Source organism: Elephantulus edwardii, unplaced genomic scaffold (genome assembly GCF_000299155.1).
Source record: "Elephantulus edwardii isolate Elephantulus edwardi_28Jun2011 unplaced genomic scaffold, EleEdw1.0 scaffold00067, whole genome shotgun sequence".
Lineage (NCBI taxonomy): Eukaryota > Metazoa > Chordata > Mammalia > Macroscelidea > Macroscelididae > Elephantulus > Elephantulus edwardii.
This window is the reverse complement of record NW_006399817.1, coordinates 14146503-14166266: the sequence shown is the minus strand read 5'-3', so window position 1 is coordinate 14166266 and position 19764 is coordinate 14146503. Positions and strand designations below refer to the sequence as shown.

The window sequence follows — 19764 nt, the reverse complement described above, 5'->3', positions numbered from 1 at the left end:
CCCAAATATAATCCACTCTGCAACCCTCATTGAGTACTCCTACGATAAACATAATGCCCTAAAATATAATACTTTCTTTTACAGGGTGGGAATGAGTTGTCTACAACTCAATGGCACTTAACAACAACAGCAACAACTCATACTAGGAGCTAGCTCTCTAATCTGGTAAAAATCCCCATATTGAGAGTCTCAAATAACAAATTGATGACTTTTCTAAAAAGTTATCTGCATAGCACTCAGACTTGGTAGTAAAGAGAAGTTGATTTATACTAATGTTAATAAGTGATTTTGAGAAAGTGAGCATTCTGCTTCTCAACACAGTGTTCTCTAGGGTTTAAGAAGTTCATGCCCACATGAAAACACAGTGACTATGAAGAGGAAAGACACAAAAGTGTCTTTTTAAAAGTGAAATGGGTAACTCATACTTGATCAAATGGTGCATGGAACAGGACAAATAAGGCCTGAGGGTAACTTCTAGTTCCAGAGATTATGAAATATGCGTGCCTTCAACTATCTGAGATACAGAATAAAGAAGCAATTGAAGAATTATAACATGTATGATTTAGAGTATAAACTCAAAACTCAAATTCAAAATCAGTGAGTGGGCCTCAACACATAACAAGTCTCTCTATCAAGTTTCCAAGGCTGTGAATGATAAGAGAAAACTGCTCATCTTTCTTGGTGAATTAAAACCATCTGATATACGGAGTCTTTGGGTTAACAGTAAAACTCAGTAGGGACTATATCATCAGTTATTGTTGCTGTTATGTGTTATCAGGTCAGAACCAACCCATAGCTGACACTACAGTGGGTTTTCAGAGGTATGAGAGGTAATTGCCCATCTTTCACTTGTGTAGCAGCTGGTAGATTCGAACCAAGCACCTTTGGGTTGGCAGCAAAACTCCTTGCAAGTGAGATAGGAGAAGGCATAAAACGATTTTATTAATAATAACTATCATTTTTCCATAAGGAGTCCTGGAGGTGCTAAATTAAGCATTTGGCAGTTAAATGAAAGACTGGTATTTTGAATCCACCAGTTGCTTCTTGGGAGGAAAAAAATTAGCAATCTGTTCCCATAAAGATTCTCACCAAACTCACTCTTATTAGAGAATTGCAACTTATAGCCCAATAAAACAGAGCAGAACTTCCTCATAGTGCTTCTGAGACTATAGATCTTACTAGAGACAGACTCCCTTACCTTTCTCCCAGAGAACAGCTGGTGGCTTCCAACCACTAACCTTTTATAGTAGCCCAGCACTTATTACTCCATTAGAACTTTGTAAAGATTATAGCCTAGAAAATAATAGGACACTTGTACTCTCTCCTATATGCCCCTTGCAAGTTGAAATTGACTTCATGATATAAAACAACAAATAAGTCAATAAATACATAAGCTGTGTATGAAAAACATAAATAGCAGCTTTTAATTTGGACATATATGTATTTAAATATTAACTCTACTACTGCTTGATGAAACTGAGGAGGACCTGAGGTGCTTGCTGCAGAAGGTCAAGAACTACAGCCTTCAACATGATTTGAAGCTCAGCATCAAGAAAACAGACATTTTAACCACTAGGCCAGTCGGCAGCATCATTATGGATGGTGAAGAAATCAATATAGTTTGCTTGGCTCCACAGTCAACACTCTTAGTACCAGCACCCAGGAAATCAGGAGATGAATTGCTTTGGGAAAGTCAGCTGCCAGGGATCTCTCCAGAGTACTGAAGAGTAACTATTTCAAGCTGGAGACTAAGGTGCACCTGATCCGGGTCATAGTCTTCGCAATTGCGTGCTATGCATCAGAAAGCTGGACAGTGATTAAGGATGATAGAGAATTGATGCCTTTGAGCTCTGGTGCTGGAGAAGAGTGTTGAATATACCACGAACTACTAAGAGAACAAACAGGTTTGTCCTGGAGAGGGTGAAGCCGGGCTGCTCCTTGGAGGCAAGGATTCTGAAGCTTCGTCTGACATACTTTGGGCATGTTGCAAGGAGGGACCATTCTTTGGAGAGGGACATCATGTTTGGGAGAGTGGAGACACAGTGGAAGAAAGGAAGACCCTCGATGAGATTGGTCGATTCAGTGATTATGGGAGTAGGTGTTGTGAGGTCGGCTCAGGATAGAGCAGGTTTTAGGGCTCTTGTTGCTATGAGTTGCAAGTGACTCGACGGCACATAACAACAACTGATAAGATATTTCATCTCAAAGGATTTTTTCTTTACCTTTTTAAGTCTCAATTTTTCTTGTCTGTAAAACAGAACTAATATTACATAACATGTTGTTATCGTTAGGTGCTGTCAAGATTAATATGACTCATAACAACCCTATGAATAACAGATTTTAATCCTGTCCTATCCTGTGCTGTCCTCAATTTTATTGACACACTAGAGCCATTGCTGTAGTTATTGTGTCAGTGCACTTGTTTGAGGATCTTCTCTCTCACTGACCCATCCAAACATGATATTATTTTCCAAAGAATAGCATCTCCTAGTAACATATCCAAAGTATGAGAGATGAAGCTTTATCATCCTTGCCTCCAGGAAACACTCCAGCTGCACCTTTTCCAAGATATACCTGTTTTTTCTTTTGGCAGTCAATGGGATATTCAGTGCTCTTCTCCAACACCACAGTATTGTGATAGATGGAGAAATGATTGAAACATAATAATTTTGTCTTGCTCAGATCCACAACCAATACCCTGGATACCAGCAGTCAGGAAACCCAATGGTAAAGATCTTTGTGTTCTTGATGTTATGGTGCAATTCATATTGAAGGGAGTAGTCTCTTATTTCCTGCAACAAAGTACTTCAGGCCCCCCTCACTCTCAGCAAGCAAAGTTGATTTATCTTGATATCACAAGTTGTTGATGAGTCTTCTTCTGATCTTGATGCTACATTCTTCTTCATAGAGCCCAGATGCACAAAATATTTGCTCAGCATATAGATTGAGTAGATAGGGAGAAAGAATATACCCTCAACACACACCTTTTCCTGTTTTAAACCATGGAATGTCCCTTGTTCTATTCAGACTATATCTTCTTGATCTAGGTGTAGATTTCATATGGGCATAATTAAGTGTTCTAGGATGCACATTCGTTTTTTGTTTGTTTGTTTTTTGGGGTTTTTTAAAAATTATTAATTTTAATGAAAGTTTCAAGAGACTTTAGATTTCCATTCATTCATTGTTGCACTTTTCTCCCTCCCCACTTCTCCCCCCCAGCTCATTCTTCTCTTGGAAAAGTAAAAGAAAAATTCTTTCATTTTTATACAATCCCTCCCCCCAAGTCCTGTTCACTATACAACCATTGATATTAATGTTAGTCATAGTATGTTGTGATCCATACAGTCAAATATCTTCATATAATAAAAAAAGACACAGATAAACATTCTTCTGATATTCTCTGCTTTCTACCAAGATCATCTTCAGCTGATCTATCAACGGTAATATTCTTAATGTTATGCCTCTTCTAAATCCAGCTTGAACTTCTAGAAGTTCCCTGTCAATATTCTGTTGCAGCTGATTTTTTTTATGACTGTAAGAAATATTTTATAATATTAATTATATTGTTCAGTTATTATTGTTGCTGTTGTTATGTGCCGTCGAGTCGCTTGCGACTCATAGCGACCCTATGTACAACAGCCCTAAACTCTGCTCTATCCTGTTAAAGCAATTATTATTACATTTTTAAATATTTAATATCACCTTTCTTATTTAAAGTTAGAGTACTTAACTTTCTTATAAAAGTTAAAGCTACTGAAAATATTGAATTGCTATATATTTAGCAATCTATTTTTCATCAATATCTTTTCATAGTTACAGTATTAAGTCAATAATAGGAACATATTTTTAATCATAAAGAAAGCTCTAGAACTGACTATAAAATGTTGATTATCCCCCAGATGCAATAATCTCTGTAATGTTCTCTCTTTTGCCTATTACTGACTTTCTATTCTGTTTTAATATTTCTGTGATTGGAATGGAAACTGTTACTGCATTGTGTTCTTCACATAATCTAAAAATGGACGTTTTCTGCTTTAAGGTTGGATTTTTCATGGACAACTTCATTCATTGATGACGTTTTCATTGCAAAAATAAAGTTTTGGTGGATAATGTCTATCAATCTCTATTCTTTCAATTAGTAATGATAAGATTTAGAACAAAAATGCATACTTATAAATGTTATTTATCCATTTTAAAATAAATATGAAATTTCAAAGGTAATATGAACTTACAATTAAAAAATATGAGGGAGATAACTCATTAAAAGGGATATATGATTTGGTATTACTGTCATGACAGGAGTGCAGAATGAAGGCTGCACAGTGGAGCAGACTCGGGGGGAGGGACTGCATAACAATGAAAGAGTTTTTCTTTTACTTTTCAAGAAGAAGAGTGAAGTTGGAGGGAGTGGGCAGGGAGAAAAGTACAACAACGAATGACTGGAAACCCTAAGTCTCTGTAAACTTTCATTATAATTAATAAAAAAAAAGACATGAATGATAAAAAATAATAAACTTTCAGATAAAAAGGGAAAAATAAATAATTTAAGAGATAATTTGCAAAGTGGAATTGTACAGCTTTTTTTGTTTTTTTAGCCAGGCAATTACCACAGTCTTTACGTTTTAACCATGTGTTTGTTATACAGTTACATATATATATATACATACACACACACACATATACACATATATACATATATATACACATATATACATATATAGATATAAATACATATATATACATATATATACATATATATATATATTACATGGTTCATGTCAGGTACTGTAGCAATGGACTTGAACTTGTTGGAGATCATGAAGGTGGTGCCGGATAGGGCAAAGTTCTAATCTATTGTTCATGAAGTGACTAATCAGCTCAACAGTACCTAACAACAATTGTTGCTGATTGCCATGAAGTCAACCACAACTCATAGTGACCCCATGAACAAAAGATATGAAGTCCTTCCACAACCATCGCCATTTAGCAAAGTTCACAGAGTTTCCAGAGGCATACTGTTTAGGAAGTAGATGTCACTCCTGCTTCCAAACATGTCTTAAACTGGGAGCTCCACCAAGCACTGTCTACCATGAGTAATCATTATGGCATTTGACACCTCAATGGTATAAGGTTTGGCATCAAAGCAACCCCTGGCTACCTCAGTACAGTGTATTGACCGAAGAGTGCTGTATCACTTAGAATATTTGTCAAAAATATAATAACAACCAACTTTTAAATACAAAAGCCCTCCTCAAGTTCTACCTTTAATTTTTTTAATTATATGATTTTTATTTTTTTATTCTTGTGTACAGTCAAATTGGATCTGACTGGTACAGGATGAAATTGCCCATCCTCCTCCAGTGGAGCATCTGGTGGATTCGAACCATGAATATGTGAGATGGCAGTGTCCTCCTCAAGTTCTTGTTGACTCTGAACATGAGGTTTAGATAAAAAACAATCAATATAGTATGTTGTTGTCATTATGTGCCATTGAGTCACCTGTGACCTATAGTGACCATATGTACAGCAGCTCTGAACCCTTCCCTCTCCTGAGCCAGTCTCACTAATTCTGACACACAAACACCCACTTCCCAGATACTTTATCAATCTATCTCATCTGAAGTCTTACTTTGCTGCACTGCCCCTCCACCCTTCTGAGCATGATATCCTTTTCCCAGGACTGATCTCTCCTGGCAACGTGCCCAAAGTATGTGAGGTGGAACTTCAAAATCCTAGGCTCCAAGGAAAGACTTGGTTTTACCCTTTTCAATACAGACCGATTTGTTTTCTTAACAGTTCATGGTATGTTCAAGAATTTTCTCCAGCACCATAACTCAAAGGCATCTATTTTTCTTCTGTCATCCTTATTCATTGTCTAATTCTGTGCAGCATAACAAGTAATTGAGAAAACCACCGCCTGGATTAGGTGCATCTTTGTCTCTAGACTGACATTGTTTCTCTTCCGCACTCTGGAGAGACCCATGACAGCAGATTTTCCCAATGCAATTCGTCTTTTGATCTCCTGACTGCTGGTATTAAGCGTGTTGATTGTACATCAGAGTAAGCTATAATTGCTAACACCCTCAATCTCTTCTCCATCTATCAACATTGAATACTGAGAAGCAAACATTAAATTTAGTAATGTGACTAACTAATCAAATGTCAGTAACTACCCAAGATTTTATATGTTGTAAGGATTGAATAGAAGTTACAATAAGAACCTCAGTTTTGGAGCCTTATAGAATTGGTTTGAACATTGTTTCTGTCATTTACTGGTCATAAGAATTAATTAATTTAGGTTTAAATACATCAATTTTCTGATCCATAAACTTTTGATGACAATACTTTAGCAACAGATTTCTTGTAAACTCATGATAACGAGTATTGACTGTTTACTACAAAATTAAGAATATATTAAGTGATAAAACTTTAATTTCAATTATCAAATTTAAATTATTTCTTTTTAATGACATAATTCACTTCTTAAATTCACTAGAAAGGATAAAATATAATCAATAATTGCATAATGGGAAAATGCTTTATAGAAGATTTTAAAGATGCTGAAACTACCTAGGAAAACAAGGTTGTTGTTGTTTTTAAAAAAAAAACAGCAACCTGAAATAAAATAAAAAATAATTTTATGTTGGAGTAACTACTATTAGTAACTAATAAACTCATAGGCATGATACAAATAGATTAATATTTGAGGAAAAAAATTATATGCCAGTGAAAATGTATTTTTTCAGCTATACTAGCATGACATCAGGACTGGAGGAAGACTCATCAAGAACTCGCATTATGGAGATGAAACAATCTTGTTTGCACAAACTGGAGAGGACTTGAAGCACTTTCTGCAGAGGATCAAAGACTTTAGTCTTCAATATGGACTACATCTTACATCAAGGAAATAAAAAACTTTCATCATTGGGCCATTAAGCAACATTATGATAAATGTAGAAAAGGCTGAAGTTGTTAATGATAAAATTTTACTTGAGTCCACAATCTACAGCTTTGGTAAGAGCAGGTGAGAAATCAAATAACATGTTGCTTTGGAGAAATCTGTGGTGAAGGCCCTTTCGAAAGTAATAGCAAGGATATCAGTTTAAAAACTGAGGTACACGCCATATTCAATTGTTTCTTATGCATCTGAAATTTGTACAACGAAAAAGGAAGACTAAAGAATTGGTGCCTTTGATTGTAATGCTGATGAAGTGTACTGAATATCCTATGGATTGCCAAAGAGCAAACAAATCTGTCTTGGAAGAAATGCAAACAGGGTGTTCTATAGAGGAAAGGATGGTGAAATTCTGTTTCACAAATTCAGGACATTAAGTCAGAAGGTTCCATCCTTGGAACAAAGACAAGCTAGGAAAGATAGAGGATGAGCAGACTCTCAATGAGATTGACACAATGACATTGACAATGGCTTGAGCATGGCAGAGATCTTGAGTATGATGCAGGATAGAGCATAATTCTTATCTGTTATAGTTGACATCTAAACATTTATTTTCAGCCTATTTAGGATAGTATTTTTGAAATGTGCTTGAGAGTAAATATCTTTTTCTCTGGAATTATCTAAAAGACAATAGATACCTGTAAGTCGAAAATTAATATCCTTTTGGGAAAACAAGAAATACTTTATAATTATAGAAAGCACACAATTTTAATGATCAAACTATGTAATAATATTCTGAGGGAGTCACTGTCATGGTTGCTATTATGTGCCATCGATTCAACTACGACTCAGAATGGCCCTATGCGCAATAGCTCTTAATCCTGCTCTATCCTAAACCAAACTCAGCATCTCTGACACACTTATCCTCTTTACCCCAGTTATTATGTCAATCTATCTCATCCAGAACCTTCTGTGCCTCTCATCCCTTCCAAGCAACATATTCTTCTCCAAAGACTGATCCCTCATGGCCACATGCCCAAAATATGTGAGAAAGAGCTTCAAATCCAGCAGCAGCTCCCAGGAGGAAAGATAAAGTGGGCTGTTCCCATAAAGATTCGTAGTCTCAGAAATCTAATAGAGAAGATATCTGTCCTTGGAAACCGTGGTAGTGGGTTATGTTACGCAGTTTTCAAATTCATTGAAATATTGGCACATGTTTATTGATGGAAAAACAGAATGCTGGGAATTAAATTATCTTAGAAGGAAGCCATGATCTCTGAAATAGCTGCCAGAGTAGTCAGGGAATTTTTATATACTTGAAGTAGGAAGCCTATTAACTCTCAGTGAATTCTAAATTGAATAAGACCATTAAAGATCTATTTGTTTTTAAATAATGAACTTTAATGAGAAAGTAAAAATTATTGTGATAGTTCAAGGATATTCTGGGGAGCACTACTATGATTAAATATAAAATATATTTATAGATGGTGACTGAAGTGCTTTCATACACCAGGGAGACTTCATATATGAAGTCTATAATGTTACAAGGACAGAAGCAGAAGTTGTAGTTCTCATGAAAAGTCCAAGGCTAGGCTTCTAAGCCTCCTGAAACTCTGAATGAAGAGAGAAAGTGAGAATGCAAGAGATAAACACTGTTAGTAGAGAACTTTTGATTTAATAAATCTCTTTAAAAAGTAGGAGTCAGCCAGCCCAAATTAGGCAGATGTTTCTACAATAAATAGGTGATTATTTTCAAATTACGTAATTGAGGTTTAAGACCCTTAGCAAGGCCTCAAAAAAGGCTGCACTTTAGTTCTTTAGCAAGGTTTCTGCCTGGATCACAGGTGCACAATAGCTTCTGGCTCACCTCCCAGATTCTAACAAACATGCCTGACACATTTTATTAGGACCCAAACCTCCTCTTTAGTATAAGGAACATCTTACACAGCAGTCAACAGAGAACTAACCACCTCTGATAACATCCTGGTTAGCCTCTATCTATATAAATGTGCCCCATTAGGGTGTGTGGTTTTCTATCCAGATCACTTGTCTGGGTGCAGTCAGCTCTGTTGTTAAGGTGTCTTTGTGTCAAGTATGAATAATAGACCTTAACACTCTTGTATCTTATACCATCTTCATCCTCTTTAGTAGTCTAAATTTCTGCTGCTTAAACAGATTAAATATCTTTAGGAGTGCTTATGAGTTAATTTGTAGGTATCTCAGAAAAAAAGGGGGTGCAAGTCAAACAAACAAAAGACATAACAACTATAAACACCAAACCAAAACAAAAGAGAATTTTTCTCTTTTGAAAATAGATCTGACCTGTGGTTTGTCTGTGAAATTGGAAATTCATATCTATGATATGCATGTGTCATTTTTCTCTCCTTTTAAATTTGGAGTATTTTTCCATCCTTAACGCCACGTAGAACATGCCTTAAATCTGCAGCCTGAGAATGATTAATAACTCCTCTCATATTTTCCATCGTACATCTCTCAGTTCAATAATGTGGATTAGTTACTTGTCGAGTTTTTTTAGCAACTGAATTGAATATTCAGTTATCTATTAGCATTCACCGATTTACCACATCAGTGAAACAGATTAATTTACATTTAAAAAAAAACAAACTTATCCTTTGTTAAGAAAAAAATGGAAAGCAAAACAAACATAGCTAACCTTTCCTAGATAAATGATCTAAGCAGAGTCAAGATTAAACTTACGTTTCATTCCAGTTGACCAAGAAGAAAAATAATTTTTTGACTGGAATACTTCTGTAGTTTTTCACTTGGCAAAGCTTTTTTCCAGCATATGTAAGGCAACAGGAAAATGAAAATGTTTTGTAGCTAAAAAGAAATAACAGTGAATCAACAATCTAAAAAATACCCCAGTTTTTTTGTATGAGTTACATTTTTTTAATGCTTCAAAGTCAGGAGATTTACACAACTTGCTTACAGAAAGTGTGATTTAAAAATTACTTTATATATGTGTGAAATGAGTCAAGATTAACCTTTCAGAATAAATCTATAACATGAAACTAAGCAGTGGAACCAGTTTCAAATAACATCTGTTTACTTGATAATTCGAAATTGAATAAGAATATGAATTTTAATAAGAATCTTTAATAAGAAGAATAATTATGTTGTTATTAGTGTCAACAGGCCATTTACTATTCATTGTGGCCCTATGGACAACAGATCTGAACTTTGCCCTATTCTCCTCTTCCTGTGTCTCTGATTTCTGGAGCTCATTGTTTAGATAATCACTGTTGATTGCTGAGTTGAGCACAACTCATAGCTACCCTATGAACAAATGACTGAAGCCTTTCTATAGCTATCTGCTTCAGAGGCATATGTCAGTTCATCTGGTTGAAGATCTTTCTGTCTCTTTCTCTAACCTGCCACCTTTCCTTCTGACATTTCAGCTACTTTCTGGTAGGTACTACTGAATAGATTTAAGTCATATTTGTATGACTTGATAGTTTATAGGGTTGTCATGAGTCATAGTTGATTCAATGGCACTCAAAAACAGCAAAAGCATTGGAAATGTAAATATAAAAGGATTTTAAGAATAACAAAAATTTACTCAGACTAGTTTTTAAAATTTTGTAATATATTTAATCCTACAACCAAGAATAAGACAGGTTATATTCTAATTAGTGCTCTCGAGGACTTCTATTAATTATGCTCTCCACACTCACCTGTGCAACCAGGTCTCTGGAATGTTATGAGCTGCATACACTGTGAAGCTAAAATGAGAATCCAGTCCAAGATTCACGGAGGATGTGCTTCTAGGTGCATTTACAGGCTGAAAATCTGTATAAAAGCTGCTACAATAGATATCTATTAGATGGTAGATAGAGGCGGACAGTTCAGTCACTTTCTCAATCAAGCCTAAGGGGGAAAAATATAGATATCAAGAAATTTGTGAAGGGATATATTTATCATAAGCCATCAAGTATGGCTTTCAAGTTGTTTATAATAACATTTAAATCATATTAAATTAAAAAGACCCTCCACCAACTGTCACCTGTCAGTTAGCAATTGGTCGTCTGTCCCTTGGTATAAGACTTGCTTAGCTGTTTGTAGTATCATACGTGCATACCTGCAGTTGTGTTGATTTTATAAGCATGGCCTTCTAGTCACAAATTAGATTATTTTTCAACTCCTAATTTTACTTGCAGCTCAAATGTCCATTTTAATACTTTTTGTTTCTATTTATTATTGTTTATATTTAGTTCTTAGACAGTGCATACTTTCTCTATCATGAGAAGTACTTCAAATTATTCCATCTGAAGAGTTAATTTAATAAATATGCTTATGCTATGTTATTTACCATCAGCTGAACACTAATTATGCACACTGTGCTAAAACAATTATATCATATATGACTTGAATCAGAAGCAGGTTTGAAATGAAATGAAATGGCAGTGATGTTTACCGACGCTCTTCTATATTACTGGTGTTCTTGAGCTTTCTCATTAGGTATCTAAAAGATATTTATCGATAAATCATACAAATTGCTTGCCACAAAGTTGGAAAATGAAGAAAAATGACTAAGTATTAGGGCTACTAATTTTCCTCTGGCCCCTAAGTGAATGGTGAGAGAATAAGTAAGCACATCATTAGAAACAAACTACGTTGTTAAATCCAGCTGCCTGTGATTTGATGTCAACAAGTGCTGACTCAAGTCATGCAGCAACTGTGGTTTCTGAACTATATATGCATCCTTCAAAAGTTGTTTCTACAGCTGTTTTGAAAAGAAAATAGTATACTTTAATAGTGTTCTGTGTTCCATTGTGCAGGCATAATGCTACTTTGGAAAGTGGAAAGCTGAAGCACTGAGTAGATCTGTCTGTAATTAAAATGTTTTCACTGTGACCCCCAACACATGCTATTATCAACATAGTTGTTTATGAAATTATACCTAACTTATAAAATTACCAAATTTTACTTTATTTGTAGCATTTCTCAATGTGTGCCCTTGGCTGAAATAACCTAAGACGGCAAGCAACCTGGGAAGAGCTCTAATTAAATTCTCTGAGAAGTCAGCAGTAGAAATTAATGAAACAGAAGAGCAAGGCAAGAAAAACAAAAATCTTAAAGGAGGCCCCATCAAACTGTGAAGGCCAAGGGAAGGAGAATCTCATGAACAACATGAGACTGGGAATTAAAATTTATAGAATCATCTTGCTTTCTTGCATCCAAATTGTGCTACTTGTAGTCTAAAGTCTAAAGAAATAAGCACATGTTACTTGTTAATAATTCCTAATATTTATATTTAAAAATGCATACTCCTCTATGTGTGGAGAGATTGGAGAACTTTCATACACTGTTTGTGGAACTGTAAAATGGTACAACCACTCTGGAAGGTAGTTTGACATTTCCTCAAAAAGCTGAACATATACATCCCACGTGACCCAGCTATTCCACTTCCAGGAATGTACTCCGAGGAAAATAGAACTGAGAAGCAAAAGGGGACTTGTGCACCAATGTTCATAGCAGAATTATTCACTATAGCAAGAACATGAAAACAGTCCAAATATCCATTAACAACAACAACAAGTTTGAGGAATTATGGTACACAATGGAATATTATACAGCACTCAGGATCAATGATTTTGTAAAATGCTATATAATATGGGAGAAATAAGAAAGCATCATGTTGAGTGAACTAAATCAGTTTCATAAGGATAAATACTGCATAAGATCATTATTTTTAAAATAGAAAGGCAACTATTAAGATGCATATAAAAGCCAGAGGGAGAAGATTAGGTGAGCAGGGTCACTGAGGGTGGAGATGGGGACAAATGACCAAGTCAAAGAGTTTGGCTGGCAGAGGAAGGGAGAAAAGGAATTAGGATAGATCTAGTGGGGACCTGAAAAGACAGGCTGATAGTGGGTATTGAATAATGGTGATTAATTTTATAAAACATGGTATATGGGAATGATTATATGAAAAGCAATGTGAATGAAAGAATGTGTAAAATACAGTGTAAATGAACAAAATACAATGTATGCGAATTTTGTATGCAAATCAATGTAAAATGATTTCTAAAAATGCATAATTTTTTAAAGATTAATCATAAAAAAAGTTAAAGATCTTGCTAATTCAAGCCTCAGAACATATGGAGAGGGCATTAATTATCTGAATAATTACTCAAGCTTACACTTATTTTCTTCAGGAATATAATTCTTGGCTATATTTTTCTTGTTTGGGAATATACAGAGAGATGTGATTATGCATTATGCTTCACTTCTAGAATACTAGATGAAGACTATATTTTGAATAAAAATATCATCAGCACTGTATTAAGGGCTCAAGACTCTGGGATTAGAGGTCAATATAACAACATATTCTTTATTACAGTTTCTTTTACTATTAAAATGGACATACAGGATCAAGAAATAAAGATGACAATATATATTTTGTAAGATCTCATGATGTCAGTCAAGAGACTAAGGTGTCCTTGATCCAAGCCATGGTTTCACAAGTACTTGCTATGCATCAGAGATCTGGACATTGACTAATGATGACAAAAGAAGAATTGATGCTTTCGAGTTGTAGTGTTGGAGAAAAGTCTTGAACATACCATGGACTGCCAAGAAAACAAATAATTCTGTCTTAGAGAGGGTAAAACCAAGTTTCTCCTTGGAGGGTAGGATTTTGGAGCTCCAACTCACATAGTTGGGGCATATGGCCAAGAGGGACCAATTCTTAGAAAAGGATACCATTCTTGAAGGGTGTAGGGACAGCATGGGAGAGAAGGACCCTACATGAGATGAATTGACACAGTAACTGGGGCATTAGGAGTAAGTGTGTCATAATCAGTGAGACTGGCACCGGACAAGGAAGGCTTCAGAGCTGCTATACATAGGGTCACTATCAGTCAGTTGTAGGAGACTCAAAGGGAAATAACAACAGTAACAATCTGTGATGATTTAGCATAAAATATTGGTCTCAGGAAACATTCCTGCTCTGGTTTGTGGGGTTGCAAATACCAACAGAAAGCAATTTGGAGGAAGGAACTTCATTCCGAAATTATAGGAAGAAAAGTTAAATTCCATTTGCTCATCCCTCCAGTTGATCAACTCATATATTGTTACTCAGCATAATGTCTCTTAAAGGAAGTCTTTATCTGTGTGTATATGTCACCTGGGCCCCCAAACCATTTTCTTCTTCTTATTGGAAGTAGGGTCCTCTCTCTTTCTCTCTCTCTGCTTGATTTGCTGCTGTGAGATAAAAGGTCATGAGTATTTGTCCTTTTAATGATTGCCTTATTTCCATATAATGTCCTCTAAATTGGTATAAGCTACATAGTGTTTTACAAATATAAAAACCTGAATGAGAAGTTTACATACACATAGAATTGTCCTTGTTTGATTGTCAGGACAAGGAAAAGAAGAATAGGGAAGTGCATACTAATAAATAGGTAATAGACTTTTAATAAAATAGATGAATGGAAAGGAGAGGATAATCACATATTATGAGTATGGTTGTTAGTGGTATAAAGGAAAATATGTATGAATGACTGAGGAAAACTAATTTGCTTTGTAAATGTTTACTCAACTATCAATAAAAAGCAACTCAGATGTCATCCCTGGAGGCTGTGAAATAATTATTTGGGGGTAGTTGCATCCCAGCCTTAGACTCTTCTATCTAACCAGGGCTGTAATCTGATTATGGATGTTTTATCTGCTTTAATACCTTCACAAGAGATCAGGGTGATCAGATGATGGGAATAATTCCACCATTACAAACTGCCAAATCACTGAGAGTCATGGCATAGTGAATTTGACGCACTTTGGGCGGGGAGGTGTATGCTAGGAGTCACAATTCAATCCATGATAGGGAGTATCCCTCCTGATCCTTTCTGTCAGTGTCCTGGAGATTTATGAATGTCTGGTACAGGGATTTTTATACCAGAATAATTTTTTCCTCCACTTTTACATACAATTTCAGAATATGAAAGATGAGAAATTCTTCAAATGTAATTAAATAAATCATCTATTGAAGGATAAAAACTAGCACAAAAAAATATGTCTGTACTTAATTTGGTTCTGAAATAATTAAAACTGATAATGAAAGTCAGGAGTTGCCCTTTTTGTAGCTTTGCCAGCACTGAATCCTGGGATATTAGTTCAATATCTGGTACTCAGAAATTTTCCCTCAGGATACTCAAAGTGTTCATACCATCCACAGATGCTAACACTGACCATACTCTACACATTAAATGCTATCAGAAATGTTTGTGATAAGAGAGTTTTAGCAGCATGGTCTAAAGGGACTTGTACATCTTTGATTATGTGAGTTTACCAGTTGCTTCTCAGGAGAAAAATAAGCAATCTTCTTACTAAGAAATACAGCCTCAGAAAACCAATGGAGGGTCAGCTAATCATAGGTTCCAATTCAAAGATAATAAGTGGGCTCATTTGTGGTTTGTTTTTTTTTTAATTCTTTTAAAAACATATTAAATGACATGAGATAGGAAGAATTTCCTTGTCTAATACTACAGTGTTAAAAAATTGCACTTGAACTTCTCCTGTGAGCAGCAGCAGGTAATCTCCCATAATGGTTCCCTACTCCCTTGATCCGGAAAAATCCCACAAAATCATGCAAATCAAGAGGCTCAAATCTCCAGGTCCATTTTAAGAACGCCCAAGAAACTGCCCAGGCCATCAAAAGTGTGCATATCCGTAAAGCCACCAAGTATCTGAAAGATGTCACTTTGCAAAAGCAGTGTGTGCCCTTCTGACGATAAAATGAAGGAGTTTGCAGGTGGGCCCAGGCCAAACAGTGGGGTTGGACACAGGGTCGGTGGCCCAAAAAGAATGCCACGTTTTTGCTGCATAGCCTTAAAAATGCCGAAAGTAATGCTAAACTTAAGGGTTTAGATGTTGATTCTCTGGTCATTGAGCATATCCAGGTGAACAAAGCTCTCAAGATGCACTGCCGCACATACAGAGCTCATGGTCGGATTAACCCCTATAGGAGCTCCCCCTGCCACATTGAGGTGATCCTTACTGAAAAGGAACAGATTCTTTCTAAATCAGAAGAGGAGGCTGCCCAGAAGAAAAAGATCTCCCAGAAGAAAGTAAAGAAACAAAAACTTATGGCTTGAGAATAATACATCATCAAATAAAATGAAAATAACGTTAAAAAAATTGCACTTGAAATTCAAAGCCATGTCTATCTTATTACACAGAAACAATGAGGCTCCTGGAGGCTATCACCATCCACCTTCTTTTCTAAAAGCAAATTCATCCTGCAGTCTGCTTTTTTTGGTAGATTCAGACCCTCTTAGAGAGGATATTTATAATACTAATATTCCAGAAGTGAATCCTCTTAGCTGCTGTATTAGACCACCGCTTCAAGTAGATTTGGATTTTAGTTTTAAATCTGTGACTTCAGGAAAAAGATTTACTTTTCTTATTTTATTATATTAAAAGTAGTTAGCTAAATACTATTTACATAAATTATTTCAGAAAATAGAAAAAGATGGAATTCTCCCAGACTTATTCTATGAAACAAACATATCCTTGATACAAAAGTCAGGTAAAGAAACCACCAAAATAGAAAACTATAAGCCAATATCTCTCATGAACATAAATGCAAAAATTCTAAATAAAATCCTGGCAAATAGACTCAAACGATGCATAAAAAGAATAATTCACCATGACCAAGTGGGATTCATAACAGGTATGCAAGCATGGTTCAACATAAAAACAGTCAGTGTAACTCATCAAATTAACAAAACAAAGAACAAGAACCACATTATCCAATCTATTGATGCAGAAAAGTCCTTTGACAAAATCCAACACCCTTTCCTGATTAAAACACACAACATATAGGAAGAGAAAGGAATTTACTCCAGATAGTAAAAAAAAAAATTTTATATATATACACACACACACAAACCTGAGAGCCAATAGTGTTCTCAATGGAGAGAGATTAAAGGCATTCCCTTTGAGAACAGGAACTCGAAAAGGGTGCTCATTATCACCTCTCTTATTCAATATTGTATTAGAAGTTTTAGCGGTAGCAATAAGACAAGGGAACGAAATAAGAGGTATCCAAACTGCCAAAAGTAAGTCAGTAAGTATGCAGATGATATGATAGTATACTTGAAAGACAAAAAAACTCAGCAGGAAAACAACTTGACATAGTTGACCAATTCAGCAAAGTGGCAGGATACATGATCAACATACAAAAATTAATGGAATTTCTATACAGTGACAAAGAGAATACAGAACTGGAGCCAAGAAAAATACCCATAACTATAGTGAATCATAAGTTTAAATACTTGGGATTTAATCTTACTAGAAACACAAAGGATCTATTTAAAAAAAATTAAAAACCATTACTAGAAGAAACAAAAAGAGACCTGGAGAAATGAAAGACTATCCCTTGTTCATAGACAGGAAGATTTAATATTGTGAAAATAACAATACTACCAAAGACAATTTACACCTTCAGTGCAATCCCAATACAAATACGAATTCCATTCTTCAACAAGATGGAAAAGGAAATCTCAAATTTAATATGGAATGGAAAGAGGCCCCAGTAAGGAAAGTATTCCTTAAAAAGAGATACAAGGTAGGAGGCATTTCACTCCCTGATTTCAAATCTTACTACACTGCCATGGTGATCAAGACAGCTTGGTACTGGTACAATGACAGACACATAGATCAATGGAATAGAATTGAGAACCAAGAAATCATCCCATCAACTGATTTTTAATAGGGGATGAAATCAGTTAAGTGGGGAAACAACAGCTTTTTTAACAAATAGTATTGGCAAAATTGGAAAACTATCTGCAGAAAACTCAAACAAGACTCACACCTCACATCATAAACAAAAACAAACTCAAAATGGAGCAAGGACTTAGGACTAAAACCAAGGACTACAAACTTCATTAGAGAAAAGCTTGGGAGAACCCTAGAAGCCTAATCCACAACATCCAAGCATCCTGGAAAACCTACAGCCAGAAGAGAATAAAACAGATGAATGGGACCTTCTAAGAATCAAATCCCTATGCACATCCTAAAACTTCTCCAACAAGGTAAAAAGGGAAGACACAAACTGGGTAAAAATATTTGGTAATGACATGTCTGATAAGGGATTTATATTTAGAATTTATAGAATACTCAAGCACCATAACATGGTAAAGCCTAATTGCAAGATGGGCACAGGATATGAACACATTTCACCAAAGAAGATATTCAGATGGAAAACAAGCACATGAAGAAATATTCAAAATCCCCAGCTCTAAGAGAAATTCAAAATAACTATGAGCTATTATCTCACCCGAGTAACAATAACAAAATTCAACAAAGCAGCAAACAAATGCTGACAAGGTTGTGGAGAAACTGGAACCGTTATTCACTGCTGATAGCTGTGTAAAATGGTGCAACCACTATGGAAGACAATATGACCCTTTCTCATAGAGTTGGAAATAGAAATTCCATTTGACCCAGCAATTCCACTACTAGGAATATAACCCTAAAGAAACAATAACTGCCACCGAAGTAGATATATGCACACCCACATTTATTGCTGCTTTGTTCATAAATAGCAAAGAGTTGGAAACAACTCAAGTGCCCATCAACAAACAAATGAATAGAGAGGCTGTGCTATATTCACACAATGGAATATTATTCAGCACTGAAAAACAAAGAACTCATGAAATATACAAAATGGGTGACCATGGAGGACATTAAGTTGAGTGAAATATCTCAGTTACAAAAGGACAAAGACTGCATAATGCCACTCTTACAGAACAGAACTGATATGGGAGTTGGGGGGAGGGACTAAGAAAATAGGGGATAAATAATGTATATGGCATTGAAACAGACAAGGGAGAGAACTGTAAAAAAGGAATACATGATTAGATATTATTGGCATGACAAGAGTACAGAATAAGAGCTGCATAGTAAAGTGGACTGGGGGAGGTGTACTGTATAACAATGAAAGAATTTGTTTTTTTCCAAAGAGAAAAGTGAACTGGGCAGGAGGCAGGGAGCAACAGGGTGGAAAATGTGCAACAATGAATGAAAGGAAATCCAAGTTCTCTATAAACTTTCATTAAAATCTCAATTTTTAAAAGTAGTTAGGTAGATAGTAGCATTCTGCTTTTGTTTTGGAATAGTTGTATGTTCAAGTACTTTTTTAAATAGATTTCTTAACTTTCTTTATTTTCTATTCTAATCTTGGTCCGAAAAGGTAGAGTAGAATGTGATATTTACTTGTATACAGAATAATCACTATCAGTGTAAGGTGTTGTAGCAATTTTTTTTTAAAAATTCTGGTATTTACAAAGTTTGAATACATTGGTTTCACAATGGATCTTTCCCATTTCCTTCACTCCCACAAACCATCAAATTGTATCAAGTACGTCTTTTTTTTTTTTTATCGATTTCTTAACTTACTTTATTTTCTATTTTAATCTTGGTCCAAAAGGGTAGAATAGAATATCTTACTTACTTGCATACAGAATAATCACTTAAATCAGCGTAAGGCGTTATAACAAAATACTTTTTTTTAAATTCTGGTTTATTTACAAAGTTTGAATACATTGTTTTCATAATGGATCTTTCCCATTTCCTTCACTCCTAAAACCCATCGAATTGTATATTTTATACTATTATCTTGCTCTATGATTAACACCACACATCCTCACCCCTTCATCCCGCCCTTGGCTCCTCATACTCATTCTACAATAACGGTTTTATACAATATTTGTTCTTTTGGAACTGAGTTAGTTCACTCAGCATAGTGTGCAAAGTACTTTTTTTGCTTTCAAAAAGTGTTTCAGATGTGTGCATGTGAGATAGTGGTGGTGGTGTTGCTGTTAGGTGCTGTTGAGTTAAATATG

General features: G+C 35.3%; 1 protein-coding gene across 1 annotated transcript in view; it reads right to left on the bottom strand.

Moving 5' to 3' along the window:
- PIK3C2G (phosphatidylinositol-4-phosphate 3-kinase, catalytic subunit type 2 gamma) overlaps nt 1-19764 on the bottom strand; it is a 576625-nt gene that overhangs the window by 477673 nt on the left and 79188 nt on the right. The window contains exons 9-11 of the mRNA XM_006888484.1: nt 15618-15744; nt 10591-10783; nt 9614-9736 (exon numbers count right to left, since the gene is read on the bottom strand). Coding sequence (XP_006888546.1) covers nt 9614-9736; nt 10591-10783; nt 15618-15744 — 443 coding nt within the window. The remainder of the gene's footprint in view (nt 1-9613; nt 9737-10590; nt 10784-15617; nt 15745-19764) is intronic.